Genomic DNA, 21224 nt, shown 5'->3' with positions numbered 1-21224 from the left:
CCATCACCTTCCCAGTGGAGTAGTGCGACCAACAAAGGAACCTGTTCATCCTTCCTTTGTTCTAATGCAGTCAAGCAATCCATTTGCCTCTGAGTTATTGATGGGGACAAAAAGTTCAAGATATTTATAAGCCTAATCAATATTATAAGTTAATATTTTGGATAACACATCTTCATAGAAACTGAATTCAGTCAAGCTATCACAGATAAGAAATTAGTTTGAATCCCAGATTCTGCACTGTCCCCAACATGCCCCTCCCCACAACATGATTGCCAGATAACAGTTGCCAGAGTGATAGTGCGAGTGAGTGTCTGGATGGTCACTTCTTTCTGAAAAGCAAGAAATGTCTGATGTTGGGAATATGGGGTGGCTCAGTGATTAGCACTACTGCCTCAAAAGCTCCAGGGGCCTGGTTTCGATTCCAGCCTTGGATGACAGTCTGTGTGGAATTTGTACATTCTCCTTGTGTCTGTGCAGGTTTACTCTGGGTGCTTCAGTTTACTCCCACAGTCCAAAAATGTGGATGTTAGGTGGATTGGCCATGCTAAATTACCCATAATGTCCAGGGATGTGCAGGCTAGGTGGATCAGCCCTGGTGAAGTTAACACAGGGTTACAGGGATAGGGTGGGGTGGGGGGGTGTGGTGGGACTAGGTGGGATACGCTTCAGAGGGTCAGTGTGGGCTTGATGGACTGAATGGGTGCTTACACTCTGTCAGGATTCAATGATTGTAAATCTGCAAAACATTCAAATCCTCGGCAGGTCAGACACCATCTGTGGAGGGAGAAACAAGATGAATGTTTCAGGACAATGAGCTCTTGTCAGAAGTGGGAAAAGTTAATATAAATTTAAGGAAGTAAAGTGGGGAAGGATGGCAAAAGAACAAAAGATAAGGTCTGTGATAGGATGGAAGACAGGAGAGATTGAATGTAATGAACCAATTGGTACAGAAAGGCCAAAAAAATTGGAATTGCAGATGTAAAGAAAGTTGTTTCTGGAGAAAGAATAAATGGCAGAATTATAAATAATCACTGTCTAAAACAAAGCATTATTAAGATGCCCAAATCCTCCAAACAATATAAACAAAATGAATACAGTCTGGAATTGTTGAACTCGATATTGAGTTAGACAGCCTGTAAAGCCTGGAAAGATATAGTGCTGCTTGCGACTTACCTTAGAACAAACCTCCTTTCGACACCACCGCAAGCTTAGGACAGAATGGATCAGTCTAAGACGTAGATGGACAATTGAAATGGATCAGATTTCTACGGTGAAGAGTGGGGCCATCACGCCGGACATTGTCAGAGTAATTAAGGGCATTAGGTGTCACGGGAGAGGCCAAGATAACAAAGTGTGGAGCTGGATGAACACAGCAGGCCAAGCAGCATCTCAGGAGCACAAAAGCTGATGTTTCGGGCCTAGACCCTTCATCAGAGGGGGATGGGGTGAGGGTTCTGGAAGAAATAGGGAGAGAGGAGGAGGCGAAGATGGAGAGAAAAGAAGATAGGTAGAGAGGAGAGTATAGGTGAGAAGGTAGGGAGGGGATAGGTCAGTCCAGGGAAGACGGACAGGTCAAGGAGGTGGGATGAGGTGGTAGGTAGGAAATGGAGGTGCGGCTTGAGGTGGGAGGAAGGGATGGGTGAGAGGAAGAACAGGTTAGGGAGGCAGAGACAGGCTGGGCTGGTTGTGTGGTGCAGTGGGGGGAGGGGATGAACTGGGCTGGTTTAGGGATGCAGTAGGGGAAGGGGAGATTTTGAAACTGGTGAAGTCCACATTGATACCATTAGGCTGCAGGGTTCCCAAGCGGAATATGAGTTGCTGTTCCTGCAACCTTCAGGTGGCATCGTTGTGGCACTGCAGGAGGCCCATGATGGGCATGTCATCTAAAGAATGGGAGGAGGAGTGGAAATGGTTTGCGACTGGGAGGTGCAGTTGTTTGTTGCGAACTGAGCGGAGGTGTTCTGCAAAGCAGTCCCCAAGCCTCCACTTGGTTTCCCCAATGTAGAGGAAGCCACACCAGGTGCAATGGATACAATATACCACATTGGCGGATGTGCAGGTGAACATCTGCTTGATATGGAAGGTCATCTTGTAGCCTGTGATAGAGGTGAGGGAGGAGGTGTGGGGGCAAGTGTAGCACTTCCTGCGGTTGCAGGGGAAGGTGCCGGGTGTGGTGGGGTTGGAGGGCAGTGTGGAGCGAACAAGGGAGTCACGGAGAGAGTCGTCTCTCCGGAAGGCAGACAAGGGTGGGGATGGAAAAATAGCTTGGGTGGTGGCGTCGGATTGTAGATGGTGGAAGTGTCGGAGGATGATGCGTTGTATCCGGAGGTTGGTGGGTGGTACGTGTGAATGAGGGGGATCCTCTGGGGGACGTTGTGGCAGGGGCGGGGTGTGAGGGATGTGTTGCGGGAAATGTGGGAGATATGGACAAGGGCGTTCTTGACCACTGCGGGGGGAAAGTTGTGGTCCTTGAAGAATGTGGACATCTGGGATGTGCAGGAGTGGAATGCTTCATCCTGGGAGCACATGTGGCAGAGGCGGAGGAATTGGGAATAGGGGATGGAAGTTTTGCAGGAGGTTGGGTGGAAGGAGGAGTATTCCAGGTAGCAGTGGGAGTCAGGGGGCTTGAAATCGACATCAGTTTGTAGTTGGTTACCCGAGATGGAGACTGAAAGGTCCAGGAAAGTGAGGGATGTATTGGAGGTGGCCCAGGTGAACTTGAGGTTGGGGTGGAAGGTGTTGGTGAAGTGGATGAACTGTTCGAGCTCCTCTGGGGAGCAAGAGGCAGTGCCGATACAGTCATCAATGTACCGGAGGAAGAGGTGGGGTTTGGGGCCTGTGTAGGTGCGGAAGAGGGACTGTTCCACGTAACCTACAAAGAGGCAGGCATAGCTTCCGCTCCACACTCCCCTCCAACCCCACCACACCTGGCACCTTCCCCTGCAACCGCAGGAAGTGCTACACTTGCCCCCACACCTCATCCCTCACCCCTATCCCAGGCCCCAAGATGACCTTCCATATCAAACAGATGTTCACCTGCATATCTGCCAATGTGGTATATTGTATCCATTGCACCTGGTGTGGCTTCCTCTACATTGGGGAAACCAAGCGGAGGCTTGGGGTCCGCTTTGCAGAACACCTCCGCTCGGTTCGCAATAAACAACTGCACCTCCCAGTCGCGAACCATTTCCACTCCCCCTCCCATTCTCTAGATGACATGTCCATCATGGGCCTCCTGCAGTGCCACAATGATGCCAACCGAAAGTTGCAGGAACAGCAACTCATATTCCGCTTGGGAACCCTGCAGCCCAATGGTATCAATGTGGACTTCACAAGCTTCAAAATCTCCCCTTCCCCACCGCATCCCAAAACCAGTCCAGCCTGTTTCTGCCTCCCTAACCTGTGCTTCCTCTCACCCATCCCTTCCTCCCACCTCAAGCCGCACCTCCATTTCCTACCTACTAACCTCATCCCACCTCCTTGACCTGTCCGTCTTCCCTGGACTGACCTATCCCCTCCCTACCTCCTCACCTACACTTTCCTCTCCACCTATCTTCTCTCCATCTTCGGTCCGCCTCCCCCTCTCTCCCTATTTATTCTAGTTCCCTCTCCCCATCCCCCTCTCTGATGAAGGGTCTAGGCCCGAAACGTCAGCTTTTGTGCTCCTGAGATGCTGCTGGGCCTGCTGTGTTCATCCAGCTCCACACTATTATCTTGGATTCTCCAGCATCTGCAGTTCCCATTATCACGGGAGAGGCCTCTCCCTGTCTAACTGCAAGTCATTCTGGATAGTCACATTACTAATACACCACTAACACTATTCATCATGACGTTGCAAAAAAGAAAAGCCGAGTTTAAGACCTGCTCTGCCAAGGGAGAGATGCAAATAATTATTTTGTAATCGGATTAACTAATGATACAGTTAAACAGAAAATCAGTGCCGCGGATGGTAGCTGGTGTGCACTGTGAATCTGTGTGGTAACGCGTCCCTGGTCAGTAAATGGGGGAGAAGGTGTATAAGGTTAGAAAATCCTCCCCTCCCCTGAATGAATCCGTTCCGGCTCTGTCTGGTGCTGACACGTTGTAGCAACACTTGGTGATTGCAACACAAAACATGCAGGAAATGTTACACTGTGTCCGCCACCAAATATCAAACAGCCGCCGTTCGTTACTTTGCAACATTCCGTGGGGAGCTATGCAGCGTTCCAGCTATTCACAACCCAGCAAGGCTCAGGATGAAGAGATACAGAGCGTTCGCTCGAACCCAGATACTGTCAATGTACCCATGAGTGTTCTCATCAGACCCTTCCCTCCTGAGCTGGATGAAGAGAAAGTGAGGAGTCTGATGGAGAGTATAGAGGTAGGACATCGGAATATTTCATTTCTCCGAGAGGCTATTGGAGAGATTGACTATCTAAAATGACAGCGGGCTGTCGACTGGAAACATTGAATTAAAACAATTTTTAAAAGCTACATTCCTAGCGAGCATCTAAATTGACATTGTTTTGAATGAACGTGATTAGTCGTGTCCTACTGTCCTGACGGAACTTACAAAACCCAAATTTCATTTCTCGGGTTTTTTTTTGGCAATTTGAGTGTTGTTAATGGGAATAGCGTGTGTGCAGTGAGGGACTAAGATGATATGTAGTCACGGAATTAATTCTACCCTCCGATTCAGGGTTTATGTTTATTGTAGCTCAGCTCTATGCAGCAGAGTCGGAACTCGCTGCTTTTGATCGATATCTTCCGGGTCAGGGTAGTAGTGGAACAGCTAATATGAAAAACTGTTAAATCCCAGTAGGATCCGAACCAGCGAATACAACATTGCACCCAGTGAGACAAAAGAAGATCGGAAAGAAAGATGGGACGGGGACTAGGAACAATCGTTCAGAAAAAAAGTTGTGAAAAAGATGTTTCAAGTTCAAGGACAGAATTGATTTGCGTAGAGCTAAGGAACAAAAAAGTTAGTTTTGTTAGGTGTGGTCATAATCATGGAAACAGACCCATCCAAGCAGTCTATGCTGACCATGTTCTCAAGCTAAACTAACTCCTGAGCTGCATTTGGCCCATATCCCTCCAAACCTTTCCTAATTCAGGTAATTATCCAAAAGCCTTTTAAATTTTATAACTGTGTACCTACAACAATCACGTCCTGTGGTAGTTCATTCCATACAGGATGTTTATTTTGTGAGGTGGGGTGGAGTGTGAAGTTGCCCCCCATGTCCTTTTTCAAATCTTTCTGCCCTCATATTTAAAAAAAAGCCCCCTAGGTTTGAATTCCCTGACCCTAAGGAGACGGAGCTCACTGTTCATCTTTTCTATTGTTCTTGTGGTTTTATAAACCTCTATAAGGACACCCCTCAGCAATGTTCTGGTAAATCTTCTCTGAAGCCTGTCCAATTTAATAAAGCCTTCCTACAGCAGGGTGACCAGGCCTGTGTACAGTATGCCAAAAGTGGCCTCATCCATGTCCTTTGTAAGCTCAACTTGACATCCCAACTCCTATACGCAGTGGTCTGAGTAATGAAGCTAAGTGTGCTAAATGCCTTCTTAACCATCCGGCCTATCTACGAGGAAAATTTCAAAGAACTATGTACCTGAACCCCCAGATCTCTCTATCTAACAACACGACCAGGGCTCTTCCATCAACCATATAAGTCCTGCTCTTGTGTATTTTTACCAAAATGCAATGCCTCATATTTATCCAATTTAAACTCCATCTGCCAATCCTCAGTTCATTGACCAAATTGATCAAGATCTTTATTTTAGACACCCTTCTTTACTGTCCACTGTACCACCAGTTTTGGTGTCATTCACAAACTTACTAACTGGTCTGCAGATCAACTATTTGGAAGGATGTACAGGTACAAGTTTGCAGGGAAATTGAGAGATGTCTGTATTATAGATTAGTTACATGGTACTTCAACGATGCAAATATATTCCAGAATACTGGAAGTGTGAGGGATAAGTGTTCCTGAATTGTTTTCAGAAGAACTTTGTACAGTTCATTTTTTCCCAGTCCAAAAAGAAAAGATGCAATGTTGGACCTGGTTCTTGGAAATGAGATGGCCAATTGGATCAAGTGTTGGTTGGGAAGCATCTAGGAGACAGCAATCATTGTATCTCAGGTTCAGGAAGATGGTGGCGATTTTCTCAATCCAGAGCAAGAAAAAATCATTTGGCATTGAGCCAATCTCAATGAGGGCAAGAATAAAGCTGGGTAGGTATGAGGGGTTGTTGGGCAGGGGGGAGGAAAATTACCATTAACTGAACAATGGGTTACTTTCAAACAGGTGATGGTTTTGGATGGTATATTCCCTCAAATGGAAAAGCTAGGCCAGACAAATCCAGAGGTCCTGGGTGACAAAGGAGGTAGGAATTAAGATGAAGAAAGTGCATTTGTGACAACAGATTTCAAAATAGATCACATAATTGAGAACAAAGAAGTCTGAGATCAATTAAGAGAAATTAGGGGGAATAAAAACACTGGCATCAAACATTAGGGTGTCCCAAAGTCTTTAAGTCATATAAATAATAGTGGTAAAAGGCAGAATAGGACTAATTAGAAACAATAAATGAGAATTACACATGGAGGCGGGAATATGGCTGAGATGGTAAATAACTTGCCTCTGTCTTTATCAAAGAGAGAGAGAGAGAGAGAGAGAAAGAACCCCGGCTGTCGTCACAGAAGAGGCAACTGCCTCAAGAAAGGCTCAAAATTTTTGAGAATAAGTATTGGATAGACTGTTAGTACTTAAAATTGACAAGGCAGCAGTTCAAGATGAGATATATCTGAGAATATTGACAGGAGAGAGAGTGAAAATTGTAAGGGCAGTCACCATAATCTTTCAGTCTTTCCCAGACTTGGATGGAGTGGGGTGGCAGGGGACCAAAAGGCTGGAGAATTGCAAACGTTACAGCCTTGTACAAAAAGCTTGTATGGATAAATCCAGTAATTACAGACCAGCCAGTTTTAAGCTCAGTATTGGGAAAGTTTCAAGAATTATATGGAATAGACTTGATCACATATTTAAAATGTGGTTTGATTAGGAAGAGTCAGCTTGGATTGCTGACGGGTAACTGTGCCTGACTAACATGTTAGAATATATTGACAAAGTAATGGGCCTGAGCCCAGTGTAACAAATGCACGTGCCGAACTTGGATTTCCAGAAGGTGTTTGATACAGTGCACCACAATAGACCTGAGAAAAGTTATTGGCCATGGAATAAAAGGGATAGTGGTGAAGTCGGTTTGAAATTGGCTGAATAACAGGAAACAGCAATGGTCATTTGTTTTATAACCAATAAAATATCCAAAGAACTGCAGGTGCTGGAGATCTGAAACACAAATAGAAATTGCTGGTGATGCTCAGTAGGTCTTGCAGCACCTTTGAGGAGAAAGCAAGGTTAATGTTTTGCATCTGTTCTTGATGAAGTCATCGTTCTTATCTAGTGACTCTTCAAAACTGATATTTTTCAGGCTGCAGGGAGGCCTGTAGTAGAGTTCCCCAGGGGATGCTGTTGGGAGCCCTGCTTTTCCTGATCTATATTAATGTAGATCTTGATGTACACGTGATATGAAACTTGGAAGAATTGTAAGCTGTTAGAATGACAATGTGGAATTCCAAAAGGATTAATCGAGTTTGTGGAGTGAGTGGATAGGTGGCAGATGAAGTTCAAAGCAAAGATGTGAGGAGACCATGACAAAGGGGCCTGTTGTGGTGCAGTGATAGTTCCAAGTCCCACTTGCTCCATAGGTAGGTATGTATGTAATCTCTGAATAGGTTGATTAGAAACATAGGTTAAGTTTTTTTTTAAAAAGACAATAAGACATGGTGCTAGAAGTAGGCCATTCAGCCCATCAAGACTGCTTAGCCATTCAATGTGATAATGGTTGATAATCTCTGCCTCTACTTTCCTGCCATTTCCCCATAATCCTTGAATCACTTACTGCTTAAAAATCCATCTCAGCCCTAACATTATTCACTTGGCAGAAAGAACATGAAAGAAAAATTAAAATAGGGCGTACAAATCCAAGTCGATGAAGAGGCAGAGGAATCTGGGTTTAAATGTGCCACTGTTCATTGAAGGTGGCACAAAGTGGAGAGAGCAAATAAGCAGATCGTATCTTGTGCTTTTTAAAAGGGGCGTGTAGTACAAGAGCAAGGAGGTGATTTCTGAATTTCTGCATGACACTAGTTAGAACTCAGCTGGAGTATTTTGTACAGTTCTGGGTGCCACATTGTGGGAAGGACATTGGAGACAGTACAGAGCAATTTATAAGAAGGGTTCGGGAATGAGAAGCATCAGATATGAGGACAGAGTGGAGAGGTTGGGACTTTTCTCTTTGGAAAGAAGGGTAACAGGACACTTTAAGAGGTTTTCAAAATCATTAGTGGGTAGAATGAAAGAATAAAATTCTTAAAGTGTGGAGGTGCTGGTGTTGGACTGGGATGGACAAAGTCAGGAAGCTTGTGATTTCAACTAGACCTGTGTTGGACTATAACCTGGCATCGTGTGACATCTAAAAGGAACAAGACCTAGAGGCGTAGTTTAATTTTTTTTAAAATCATTCACAAAAGGAGCAAATGTAAAGTGAGAAAATAACTTTTCTCACATGGAGTAGTTAGGGTTGGTTTGGGGTTTTCCTGCATTTAACATGAAGGACTCTCCCTTTCCAACCCCTCGCCTGAGATGTGGTAACCCTCCAATTAAACTCTTCTCCAGTTGTTTCACACACTCTAGCTCTAAAGAGAGTGCAGTCCCATGTCTGGTAAGACTACTTTACCTTTTTTTTAAATTAAGGCATGGAATGTGCTGTCTGGAAGTTTAATGGAGGTTTAGAAGGTTCAGCTGAGACATTTGAAGGAAGCATTGGGTGATTATTTGGACTGATATAATACCCAAAATTACAGGGGCATCAGCAGGAGATTGGCACTAGATAACGATGGGCTGTATGCAGGAGAATAGGATTAGAAAGGGACTCGGTGTCTTTGGGTCAGCATGGATAAGATGGGCCAAATGGCCCCGTTCTGTGCTGAATCATTTCTGTGTTTCTTGTGGAAGACTGTTCTTCAGACTTTTTAAAACTGAGCTACACTTGAGGATTTACTGCAAATATGAGGCACCGCCCCTCCCTCCCCTCCGAGTTGTCTTATTCCAATGTAAATATTTCTGGTCTGTCTTCATACTCGAGTCCCATTTGTCTGCTTTAATGTGGCCTCCTTTGTATTCTCTCCAAGGTCAGGATATCCCTCCTGTGACATGATGCTGAGAATTGTAAACAATACTCAAGGTGGGGTGACTCAGAGCTTTGTACAAGCTAACTGTCCACTTCCTCGTTTTGTACTATATCCCTTAAGCTACACATCTTAAGAATCTATTTGGCTTTTTCACTACCACTGCCCATTGTATTAACACTTTGAAAGGTGTTTATTCCCAAAGATTCCAGATCGCATTTCCTGTTGCCTAAACCAATATATAATTTTTACTCTGACTCACTCCTCCGGCTCCTTAATTCAACACTTTTATAAATCCAATAAATGACGTCAGTTTTATTTTTAATGTCTAACCCCATATCCCTCCTAAAACACCTTCCTATTCTCTAAAGCTGTTAATAATGAGCTGTGGCAAACTTAGATCAGAGAATTTGAAATAAATCTCACTGAGTGAGTGGACAGCTCTGTCTTGAACCTTGTAAAACTAAGCTTGATTATTTCTTCTAATTCTCTCAGGACATGAGCACTTCTAACAAGGCTGGCATTTGTTAGTAATCTTAGTAATTGTCACTGGAAGCTAGCGGTGAGCATCCTCTGACCTTCCCAATGCATACATTTAAACTAACATCCTAATGTAGAAGTAGGCCATTTGGCCCTTTGAGTCTGCTGCACCATTCAACATTTTTTATTTCATTCATCCACAGGATGGACATCACTGGCCACCTAGTATTTATTTCCCATCCCTAATTGCCCAGAAGGCAGTTGAAAGTCAACCACACTGCTGTGGGTGTGAAGTCACATGTAGGCCAGACTGAATAAAGATTCCTTTCCCTAAACGGCATTAGTGACCCAGATGGGTTTTTCATTAAAATGGGTCTAACATCGAACTCTAATTTTGTTTTAATGGCATTCGGATTTCACCATCTGCTATGGCAAGATTTGAACCCAGTCCCCTGAACATTAACAACAACAAAAACAGAAATTACTAGAAAAGCCTAATAGGTCTGGCAGCATCTGTGAAAGAAAATCACTTAATGTTCCAGGCCTGGTGACCCTTCCTCAGAGCAGAGCTTCAAGGTGGGTATAGGTTTTTATTTAGTATTTAACTTTCTGCCCCCCCACATCTCTTCTAGGAATGCCAACCTTGAAGTTTCTTCCAGAGGAAGGGTCACCAGACCTGAAACATTAATTTTGGTTATTTTCCTCTCCGAAGCTGCCAGACCTGAGCTTTTACTGTAACTTCTGTTTTTTGTTTTGTTTCTGATTTACAGCATCTGCAGCTCATTCAATTTCCCCAGAACACTATTCTGGTCTGTAGTTTAACAGATTAATGATAATACCACTAGGCCATTGCCTCCCCTAAACTAAATCATGGTTGATCTGACTGTGACCTGAACTCCACATTTCCCAACTACCCCACTAAGCTATTCCAGATCATTCCTTGTGCTAAGGTTTTATATAGAGCCTTGATTAGGCTGCTGTTGGAGTGGTGTTAACAGAGTTTCTGTATGTATAGATAGGACCTGAAGACACAAGAAAAAGGAGCAAAAATAATGATACCAGAAATGAGTCAGTAGTGACACCAATTAGGAAAGATTGAACAGGCTGGAGCGAAAAAAAAATTGAGGCGATATTTGTCGAACGTATTTGATTTACTTAAGCATGCGGTTGCTTTAGTTTCTTTTTTTAAATTCTGTATTGCTGTTCAGCGAGAGTAACTTAGAAGGGCTAACCTACAGACAGCCTCCACTGGGATCCTGGTTTACTGCTAAATCTAGAGGGAACTTTGGACATAAACCAATGGATGCCTTTTAAGATCAAAAAGATTTGAGGACACTGGGACTTGGGGGTTGGTGGTGTTGGTGTGGGCATGTTGGTGGGTGAGAAATGATTAGATTCCCTACAGTGTGGAAACAGGCCCTTCGGCCCAACAATTCCACACCACCCCTTGAAGCATCCCACCCAGACCCATCCCTCTATAACCCACATACCCCTGAACACTGTGGGCAACTTAGCATGGCCAATCCACCAAACCTGCACATCTTTGGACTGTGGGAGGAAACTGGATCACCTGGAGGAAACCCACGCAGACACGGGGAGAATGTGCAAACTCCACACAGACAGTCGCCCGCGGCAGGAATCGAACCCGGGTCCCTGGTGCTGTGAGGCTGCAGTGCTAACCACTGAGCCACCGTGCCGCCCCAACTGTTCCCAACTGTGGAAGACACCAGAACCAGAGGCTATAAAAAAACAGGAATAAGCTCAGGAGAACTTTTGTTAATAATATTGAACTCTGTCCCATATGGAGCGGTTGTAAGGAATAATAGTTAAAATGAAGCTGAACAGCACATCTTAAAAAGGTATAGAAGAATGCATTGGGGTTAGAGAAAGAAGGGAGGAGGCTGGTATGGAGCATAAATGGTAGCTTGACCTGATGGGCTGAACGGCCGGTAGTTATTCTGTAAAACACCTCACAATTTTGTAATTCCACTTACGTCATGTCCTGAAGCCAGCCACTCCTGTTTGGGACTAGAATCTCTCTGGCTTCTCTCTCAAATGACCATTCTTGGGGTGTGAGGAGAGTTTGAACATTGAGCTATTTGTCCATGACAGCTGGGCGTGACTATTTACACACCAAACATCCATACCTGCATCTTTTTCCAGTGAGGACCACTCTACACTAAGTGGCTAGTTGCGTCCACCTCATTCAAATGAGCCATCCATTTGAGGCAAGAAGCAGCTGAGCTGCAGAAACCTACAAGGCTGTAATGATCACCTCATCAGGGATCAATCCCATTCTGGGGGGACCACACAGTTGACATCCTCCTTTGACATAAGGAGGAAAAAAATAAGTAGAATTCCTGGTAACAACAGCCATACAGAGAAACTGCAGTATATCTAACTGTGGTCTACCAGACATTGTTGACAACGATTGTAGTCCCTTGAAAGCTGTGTCACATGTAGACAGGATGGTGAAGGTGTTTGGCATGCTTGCATTCATTGCTCAGAGCATTGAGTACAAGTCATTGAGGCCACTTTCGAGTTACTACATGTAATCTGGTCACGCTGCTATTGGAAAGATGATCTTGAGGGTGCATAAAAAGATTCACGTGGCTGTTGATATGTGGAGCCGGAGGAACACAGCAGGCCAAGCAGCAGTGGAGCAGGAAAGCTGATATTTTGGGTCGGAACCCTACTTGAGAAATGGGGGATAGAACATAGAACATAGAACATAGAACAGTACAGCACAGAACAGGCCCTTCAGCCCACAATGTTGTGCCGACCATTGATCCTCATGTATGCACCCTCAAATTTCTGTGACCATATACATGTCCAGCAGTCTCTTAAATGACCCCAATGACCTTGCTTCCACAACTGCTGCTGGCAACGCATTCCATGCTCTCACAACTCTCTGCGTAAAGAACCTGCCTCTGACATCCCCTCTATACTTTCCACCAACCAGCTTAAAACTATGACCCCTCGTGCTAGCCACTTCTGCCCTGGGAAATAGTCTCTGGCTATCAACTCTATCTATGCCTCTCATTATCTTGTATACCCCAATTAGGTCCCCTCTCCTCCTCCTTTTCTCCAATGAAAAGAGACCGAGCTCAGTCAACCTCTCTTCATAAGATAAGCCCTCCAGTCCAGGCAGCATCCTGGTAAACCTCCTCTGAACCCTCTCCAAAGCATCCACATCTTTCCTATAATAGGGCGCCCAGAACTGGACGCAGTATTCCAAGTGCGGTCTAACCAAAGTTTTATAGAGCTGCAACAAGATCTCACGACTCTTAAACTCAATCCCCCTGTTAATGAAAGCCAAAACACCATATGCTTTCTTAACAACCCTGTCCACTTGGGTGGCCATTTTAAGGGATCTATGTATCTGCACACCAAGATCCCTCTGTTCCTCCACGCTGCCAAGAATCCTATCGTTAATCCTGTACTCAGCTTTCAAATTCGACCTTCCAAAATGCATCACCTCGCATTTATCCAGGTTGAACTCCATCTGCCACCTCTCAGCCCATCTCTGCATCCTGTCAATGTCCCGCTGCAGCCTACAACAGCCCTCTACACTGTCAATGACACCTCCGACCTTTGTGTCGTCTGCAAACTTGCTGACCCATCCTTCAATCCCCTCATCCAAGTCATTAATAAAAATTACAAACAGTAGAGGCCCAAGGACAGAGCCCTGTGGAACCCCACTCACCACTGACTTCCAGGCAGAATATTTTCCTTCTACTACCACTCGCTGTCTTCTGTTGGCCAGCCAATTCTGTATCCAGACAGCTAAGTTCCCCTGTATCCCATTCCTCCTGACCTTCTGAATGAGCCTACCATGGGGAACCTTATCAAATGCCTTACTGAAGTCCATATACACCACATCCACAGCTCGACCCTCATCAACTTTTCTAGTCACATCCTCAAAAAACTCGATAAGGTTTGTAAGGCATGACCTACCCCTCACAAAGCCGTGTTGACTGTATTTGATCAAGCCATGCTCTTCCAGATGGTCATAAATCTTATCCCTCAGAATCCTTTCTAACACCTTGCAGACGACAGACGTGAGACTTACTGGTCTGTAATTGCCGGGGATGGAGAAGGGAACTCAGAAGTAAAGAGAGGAGGGGTGGGGCTGGAGAAGGCAGGTGGGATGGTGATAGGTGAGTGCGGGTAGGCAGTGGTGGGGATTGGTCAGTGAGGTGGGAAGGGTGGATGGGTGGGAGAGAAGATGGACAGGTTGTCGGGTCAAGGAGGCAGGGATGAGAGGGACGATTCCACATGGAATGAGGCCAGGGTGGGGGGATTTTAAAGGAAGTTGCTGTCATTTGTCCTGAACAGAGAGCAGGTGCTCGACAAAGGGGTCTCTGAGCTTCCAATGTTGAGGAGGCCACATCGGGAGCAGCGGATGCAGTAGACCACATTGATGGATGTGCAGGTCAACGCTGTCTGAGGACGGTTTGCTGGGGCTTTGAATGGAGGTGTAGGGGCAAGTGTAGCACTTCCTGCAGTTGCAGAGAAAGGCATCGGGGGTAGTGGGGATTGTAGAGCGGATGAGGGAGTCGCAACAAACGACAACTCCTTCTGGTCGCGAACCATTTCAACTCCCCACCCTCTAGGTGGCATGCCCATCCTAGGCCTCCTCCATTGTCACAGTGGCACCACCCCGGAAACAGGAGGAACAGCACCTCGTATTCTGCCTTGGGAGCCTGCAGCCCAATGGCCTAAATACGTGGGTTTTACCAGTTTCAAAATCTCTCAGCAGAGGCTGGGCAAGGAACAAGGTGCCAGAGGAAATGGTAGAGGTATACACAATGACAAAATTTAAAAGACATTTGTACAGTACATGAATGGGTAGGGTTTAGACGGGTATTAGTCAGACACTTGCAAATGGAATTAGTGTTTGGGGAAACCTGATTGGCATGGACGAGTTGAAGTGAAGAGTCTGTTACCATGCTGCATGGCTCAGACTTAATATTCCTGGATGTTTTGTCTCTCAAACTTCTGCTTCCAACTGCCCACCCTCCATATCATAAACCACCTCCACTGCACTACCCCGCCTCCCACCTCAACCCCCACGCACGCGCACATCCACAATGATATGGGTGGAGGGAAAGACAGAGGTGATCCTTCTAGTTTGTCAGGACTTGCTGTTCTTCAGTCTCTGTTCTCCAGTTACTTCCACTTCTTTGCGAAAAGCACAAGGTGACTAAGGTGTGAACCATAGTCTCTGACCTAATGATTTAAAACAACAGCTTACAGCAACTGATGAAGGAAATAAACTGGCTTCCTTCAGACTTGAGGATTTTTTTTTAACTACAGACACTTCCTTTTTTAAACTCCTTCTGGCGATGGGAAGACCTCCTGACCAAGCATTCACACCCAAAAGCTGAGTTACCTGGTTGACAGGTAGAAGACCTTTTGCTATTGATAGTTGGTCACCATTCCACAGACTGATCAGCTGCTTGCTCTTGCCGAATCTCTCTCAACGCTCCCTGCCTCCAACTCACTTTTAACAACTTCCCACCTCTCACTGAACAACCCCTGCTTGAGCAAACATCTGTGTAAACATCATTTACAGTGTGTCTTTTTAACTTTGCTGTTTAAAAAGTGCAGTAATCCTTTTTAATTACATTTCCTACTTCAATCAAAAATACAAGAAAATTAAGAATATATGGTCTTTGCATTTCACTGTAGTCACCCCTCACTCTTCTAAACTCCATTGGAAACTTGACCCAGTCTGGTAGACCTATCCTCAGAAAACAGCCCACCATACTGAAGATCTAGAAGAATGTAATGAAGGTGGCTTGGAGGACCTCTCATCTTCTGCCTGCCCCCTCTATGGTATGATCCGGTCCAGTTGGGAATGGTTATCCTGTTAATGTTACTTAGTATAAAACAAACAAATGCAACAATCTATTTCTCTCACAGGACACAGATAAAGTGCACAATGTGCCTCCGATAGATGTCCTCTGGATCAAGGGCCATCAAGGTGGGGACTACTTCTATTCGTTTGGTGGGTGTCACCGATATGCTGCCTACCAGAGGCTGAAGAAGGAAACCATTCCTGCAAAGATTATCAGATCTACCGTTTCAGATCTTCGAATCTACTTGGGATCATCAACTCCTGACCTTCAGTGATTTGAAGAGAGCATCCTGACTACCAACTACTGGCTGATGCTTTTTGTCTGCTGATTCCATCATGTATTTTTCTTAGTCAATTGTGTGTACATGTGCACAGTAATGTATTGAAGCAAATTAATCTGAGAAACATCTTGCACTTTTCATATATAAAAAGACAGAACTACTTGAAGAATTGCTTCTCTATTTGTCTTTGAAAGTTGTTATTCTTTGACCTGAAAGTCAACAAGAACATACTGACAAGGTGTCACTCAACCTGAAATGTTAACTGATTTCTCTCCATAGATGCTGCCAGACCTGCTGAGCTTTTCCAGCAATTTCTGTTTTTGTTCCTGATTTATAGCACCTGTTCGCTCATTCAGAGTTGACAGGCAGAGTGCATTGAAGGTAGCCTGCAGAAAAATCTAAGAAGGAAGACACATATTTTATACACTGATCTGAATGGTACCACCTGGAAGAAGATTCAGATGGGAATTGGTAAATGCTTAGAAAGGAGAAATTTGCAGGGCATTGAAAGAGCTACCCCAATGAACCAGAGCAGGTTGAATGGTCTCCTTTTTTGTGTTGAAGATTTTATGCTCTAATCTGTGAGGTGGGTGTTAGTATTATAGTCTTCAGTAGGACTCTGCAGCAGAGGCTCTTCTGATATCTGGGTGACTATATCCAGCCTCCTGCAATTAATAAACATTCCAAAAATCAGTGGAGACAATAACACATTTATCAGCTGAGTTAATCACCTTTTATGATCAAGTTAACTTCAGCTACAATGCCTTGATTCATTCAGATGGACTAACTGACTGACCACTGCAGTGAATCACTTTATCACAGACATGTGCCTTGTATCTGGACGGCTCAGTATTCATAAACTATTAATGTGTGAATTAACTCATGCCAAGTCCTACTCCCCAGTCATGTCGGTTGCTTGACCAGGAGCCGGTCAATGAAGATCACAACTTGAAAAATTCTAGTCCCATTTTTTTTCAAATCCCTCCATGGCCTCACCATATGTCTATAGTCTGCTTCAGCCCTGCCACCCTCCAATGTGCTCCTTTCATCTGGTCTCTTGACCATTCCCTGATTTTTAGATGCTCCACTTCTGGTTCCAATGTCATCAACTGCCTTGGTCCCAAGCTCTGGGATTCTGTCCTTGAACTTGCCTTATTCTCAATTGCTCCTTTAAAACCTATGCCTTTTGTTCAAAGTGTTGATCACCTGAATTACTGTCTCCTACGCTCCTTGCCTTTTTCTAATGGCAACAGGCTTAGAGGAGACTTTTTCAAATAGAATAGGCACTATGTAAAATGAGTTTTTTTTTGTTGTATCCTGAAAGCCAAGTCCCGTTTTTGTCTCACATTTCTCCTTGCCTTTCACTTTATTGATCAGCTCTTATTTGCATCGTCCTTGTTTCTTGTCCAGTCTTTCCTGACCTTTCTGGCTGCTTTGACAACTTCTGAACTGGAGCAACTCACTCTCAAACTGAGCCAACTGCACTAGTGCACAGTGTTGTACAATCTTATCTAGAAGGTGTGTCTTTGTGGAGAATTGTGCCAGATTTGGCAGCTGTGATTTGTGAACTCTGAAATTCCTTCTGCAACTCTACCTCCCTTCCCTCCATAAAAAGATGCCACTCAAAATGCACCTCTTTTTAGGACAGATGACCAAAAGCTTGTTCAATGTGCCCTTATGTTGTTGGGCATCCGAGTTTCATCCGATGTGCCTTTTGAAAATTTCACTACAATGAAGTTGCTTATATAAGTGGTGTTGGTATGTGTGGTTATTGTCACAAACATCTCATCTGAAGTGCCACTGGAGGGCAGTGTGACACACAAATAGATTCAGCATCTCATCCGAGCTCCTGCTGGAAAGTGCTGAAAGTCTGGTATCTCAGGAACATTGAGGTAGGGAAAGATTTTTGCTGAGGCTGAGGACAGCTGCTTGGGATTCAAAAGTTGCTTTGACAAATCAGAATTGTTGCTATTCTTGTTACAAAACATAAGTCCATAGGGCTGAAAAGCTAATGGTTTCAATCTCCGCGGGTGCTACCTGATCTAAGTATTGCCAACATTTTGGGTGTTTTTTATATCAGCTGTTAGATTTCTTTTAAAAAGATGCTTTTAAATGAGTGACTGAAAACGTCATCTTTCCAACAAGAAGATGGCTTGAAAGGTCCAGACTTGCTGTTTCATGATACAGCAAGATATAAAGCTGCTGCCTACAAATAGAGCCAATATTATGGCTCATTTATTTGGGGAAACTGAGCATTGAGTCTTTGGAACTCCTTGCCACAGAGCTGTGGGGGCAGAGTCCTTAGGTATGATTGAGGCTGAGATCAATTAAATTCCTGATCAGTCAGGGGCTTCGAGGAATGCAGGAAAGTGGATATGAGGAATGTTGAATTGGCTGTGATCTTATTGAATGCTGAAGTAGGCTTGAGGGGCCAAATGGCCTATTGTTCCTATTGCGGTGATCAGTGTTCTAATCTAAGATCTAATTTTCGCCAGTTTGTTTTTATTGTCCCTAGAATTAATATTGTGTCTCACCAGTGTTAATGATCCTCATGAGTTTTTATTTGTCCAACCCTTTAAGTGTGACCATCTATTCCTTTCTCCCTTTATATATTTATCTAAGTCTATATTGAACATATCCATGCTCATTGTCCCAACCACTCACTGTCATCGCAAGTTCTACATTCCACTCATTCCTTTGGGTAAAGATGTTTCTCTTCAATTCATCATTGGATTTATTAGTAACAACGTTTTTTAGATTTAGTGACCTGTTTCCACCACCGCCCCCCCCCCCCCACCCCCCACCAAGTTGTTCAATAAACAAAAACTCGAGCAAACATCTTTGCAATTGCAAGGACCTCCCTCGGGCTAATTCTGAGCTGCTTCTCTTTTTGGGGAAGAACCCGGTCTGTCCAATCCATCCTGGTAGTAATGACACAGTTCTGCTGTCATATTTAGAATCATACAGCACAGAAACTGACACTGCAGTCCCAAACTAAACTGGTCCCACGTGCTTGTTTGGCCACAATCGCTGTAAACTTTTCCTCACCTGTCCAAATGCCTTTTTTTTCCTTCATTCAAGGATGAGGGTGTCACTGGCTAGGCAGCATTTATTGCCCACCCCTAATTGCCCAGAAAGTAACAATTCTAAACTTCATGGTGCTTCATGGAAGCATCAGATGTCCAGTCACATAGGTCGATATTTAGATAGATGGTTGAAATGCTTGCTCTGGGAAGTAGGCCGTTGAGAATGAAAGAGGGGTTGTAAGTCAGAAAGGTTCTGGGAAGGAATTCTAACGCTTTGGGTCTAGGAAGCGGGAGATAGTGAACAGATTAAAAACAGGAATTCCCAAGCAGGCAGGTTAAGAGAGTGAGTTGATGGGAAGGTCATGGGACCAGAAGGGATTTCAGAGGCAGAGAGCGTGAGAGTATGGAGGGGTTTGAGAATTTGACAATGACAGAGTCACCTTAGTGGGAGCCAATTTAAGCCAGCGAAACAGGTGCAATCAGGAAACAGGATTTGGTGCAAGTAAGGATTTTGAATGTTTTGTATTTTATTATTAAATAAAGTGTTAATGTCATTCTAACTAGGGTGTGTTGTTATTCTTTTAGCTATGACCAGGATTGGGCATCCTGTGAGTACCTTTGGTTCGCAGTGTATACATGCATCGAACCCATTCGTCTCCTTCCCCAGTCACCACACACACATTCCACGGTAGTCAGATGGTGATGCGGAATGTAATTGCTGGACAACATTTTCCTTCATAACCTGAAGCATTTAATCAATCGACAATGTCATTAACCCCTGGCTAGATGGAGACTCATGAAGAAACTTTGTTTCTCTCGGAGGTTTGAGTCATTGGGATTCCCTTCCTCAAAAAGCTGTGGATGCAGAACTTTTAAATATTTTCAAGGCAGAGCTAGATAGATTCTTGATGACCAAAGGGATGAAAGATTATTGGGGATATGCAGGAAAGTAGAATTGAGGGTCAAAATCAGATCAACCATGATCTTATTGAATGGCAGAGTTGGCTTGAGCCAAGTGGCCTCCTCTCAGTCCTTACTTGCATGGCATCTAACTGTGGACCTTCCTGATTCCTGTGATTCAGCTATTTTCAAGATCAGGTTCAGTTTTTTTATCCCCAAAAACTTGCATTCTTATTTTCACAGGTGTGCTTTGGATCATTGGTGCATCTTAAGTTAGTGTTTGCTGTTTTGAGCCCACACTACACAGCAATTTGAGGACGTAATCTAGACTGGCTTTTTAGCGTGGCACTGCAGGAACGCAGTTGTTTGGAGTGAGCTGTTAACCTTGATATGTGAATGATCCCTGCACCATTGCCGACAACACAGATTCTTTGGTCATTCACCTGGCTCCTTTTTGCTGGCCACAAAATGCTTTGGAATATCTTGAGGACGAGGGAGATGCTATATAAACTTAGGTTGCCTCTTGGCCTTTGTTCGTGTGGTTGTATGCTGGCTTCCCTCTCTGATATCCTGAGTAAAGACATACCATGCATCCAGGAGGTGCCAGTGCATACTGGCCATTACAACCCTAAATGTATTCATTGACTTATTCTGCAGTAATAAAAGGGTTAACCTCAGTCACCAGTAAAGGGGGGCCAATTCATGCTTCGAAAAAAAAGCTGTTAAAAACAGGCACAGAATTATATTACAGAAAATTCTACGTATCCTGGATCCCTGAGAAATGAGTGGAATTTTCTGAAAAACAGGTTATTCGCTGAACAGGAAGCGAGTGTGCTACAGTTATATGGAAAATCACATTTACAGATGTTATATGGAAGAAAATAGGCGTCTGCTTTCAAAGCTATGGGGTCTTTCAGTGCTCCTTGGGTAAATGAGAGGGCCCGGAGTCCAAAATGTACGTCAACAAAATGGGCAGGTTATTTTCGAACGTTCTATTATTAAAAGGAAAAGTTGTGGACCTCCCATTGTGCAACAATGGGGCCTTGCTGTTTAATTAGCACAGCAGAAATGAGAACGGGCAGCAGCATGTCACCAGGGGATCACTGGAACTTAACAACCGGGTGTGGCTGCATGTTTGGGACGCTATGCGAATTGGGTGTCCTGCATAGGAAGGACATTAAACGCATAAGCAAACAAGAAATCAGCAGGGTGACCTGGACAGGAGGTTAATCGGGTAACGTAAATAAAACGTGAAAAAGCGCTTTCGGGTTTCAGGCTAGTTACATCCCATGGAAACAAATGTCACTCGTGAGATTTCAGTTGCCCCTCTGCCCTCGTTCTTTCCCTCTTGACTGTATCTAACCCCTTGTGGCCCTCAAGACTGATCCCCTGTGTATCTGTAAATGATAGCAACGGTTCATAATAAGTGGGTACAT

General features: G+C 44.4%; 1 protein-coding gene across 1 annotated transcript; it reads left to right on the top strand.

The window, feature by feature from the left end:
- Positions 1–3637: 3637 nt before the first annotated feature.
- On the top strand, positions 3638–19392 carry srxn1 (sulfiredoxin 1 homolog (S. cerevisiae)). The gene is made up of 2 exons (XM_059652734.1): positions 3638–4360; positions 15647–19392. The coding sequence occupies exons 1-2, from the start codon at positions 4115–4117 to the stop codon at positions 15854–15856; spliced, it is 456 nt and encodes a 151-aa protein (XP_059508717.1). The 5' UTR covers positions 3638–4114; the 3' UTR covers positions 15857–19392.
- The last annotated feature ends 1832 nt before the right edge of the window (positions 19393–21224 follow it).

Source organism: Stegostoma tigrinum, chromosome 19 (assembly GCF_030684315.1).
Source record: "Stegostoma tigrinum isolate sSteTig4 chromosome 19, sSteTig4.hap1, whole genome shotgun sequence".
NCBI classification, from domain to species: Eukaryota; Metazoa; Chordata; class Chondrichthyes; order Orectolobiformes; family Stegostomatidae; genus Stegostoma; species Stegostoma tigrinum.
This window is presented reverse-complemented; position numbering and strand designations above follow the sequence as displayed.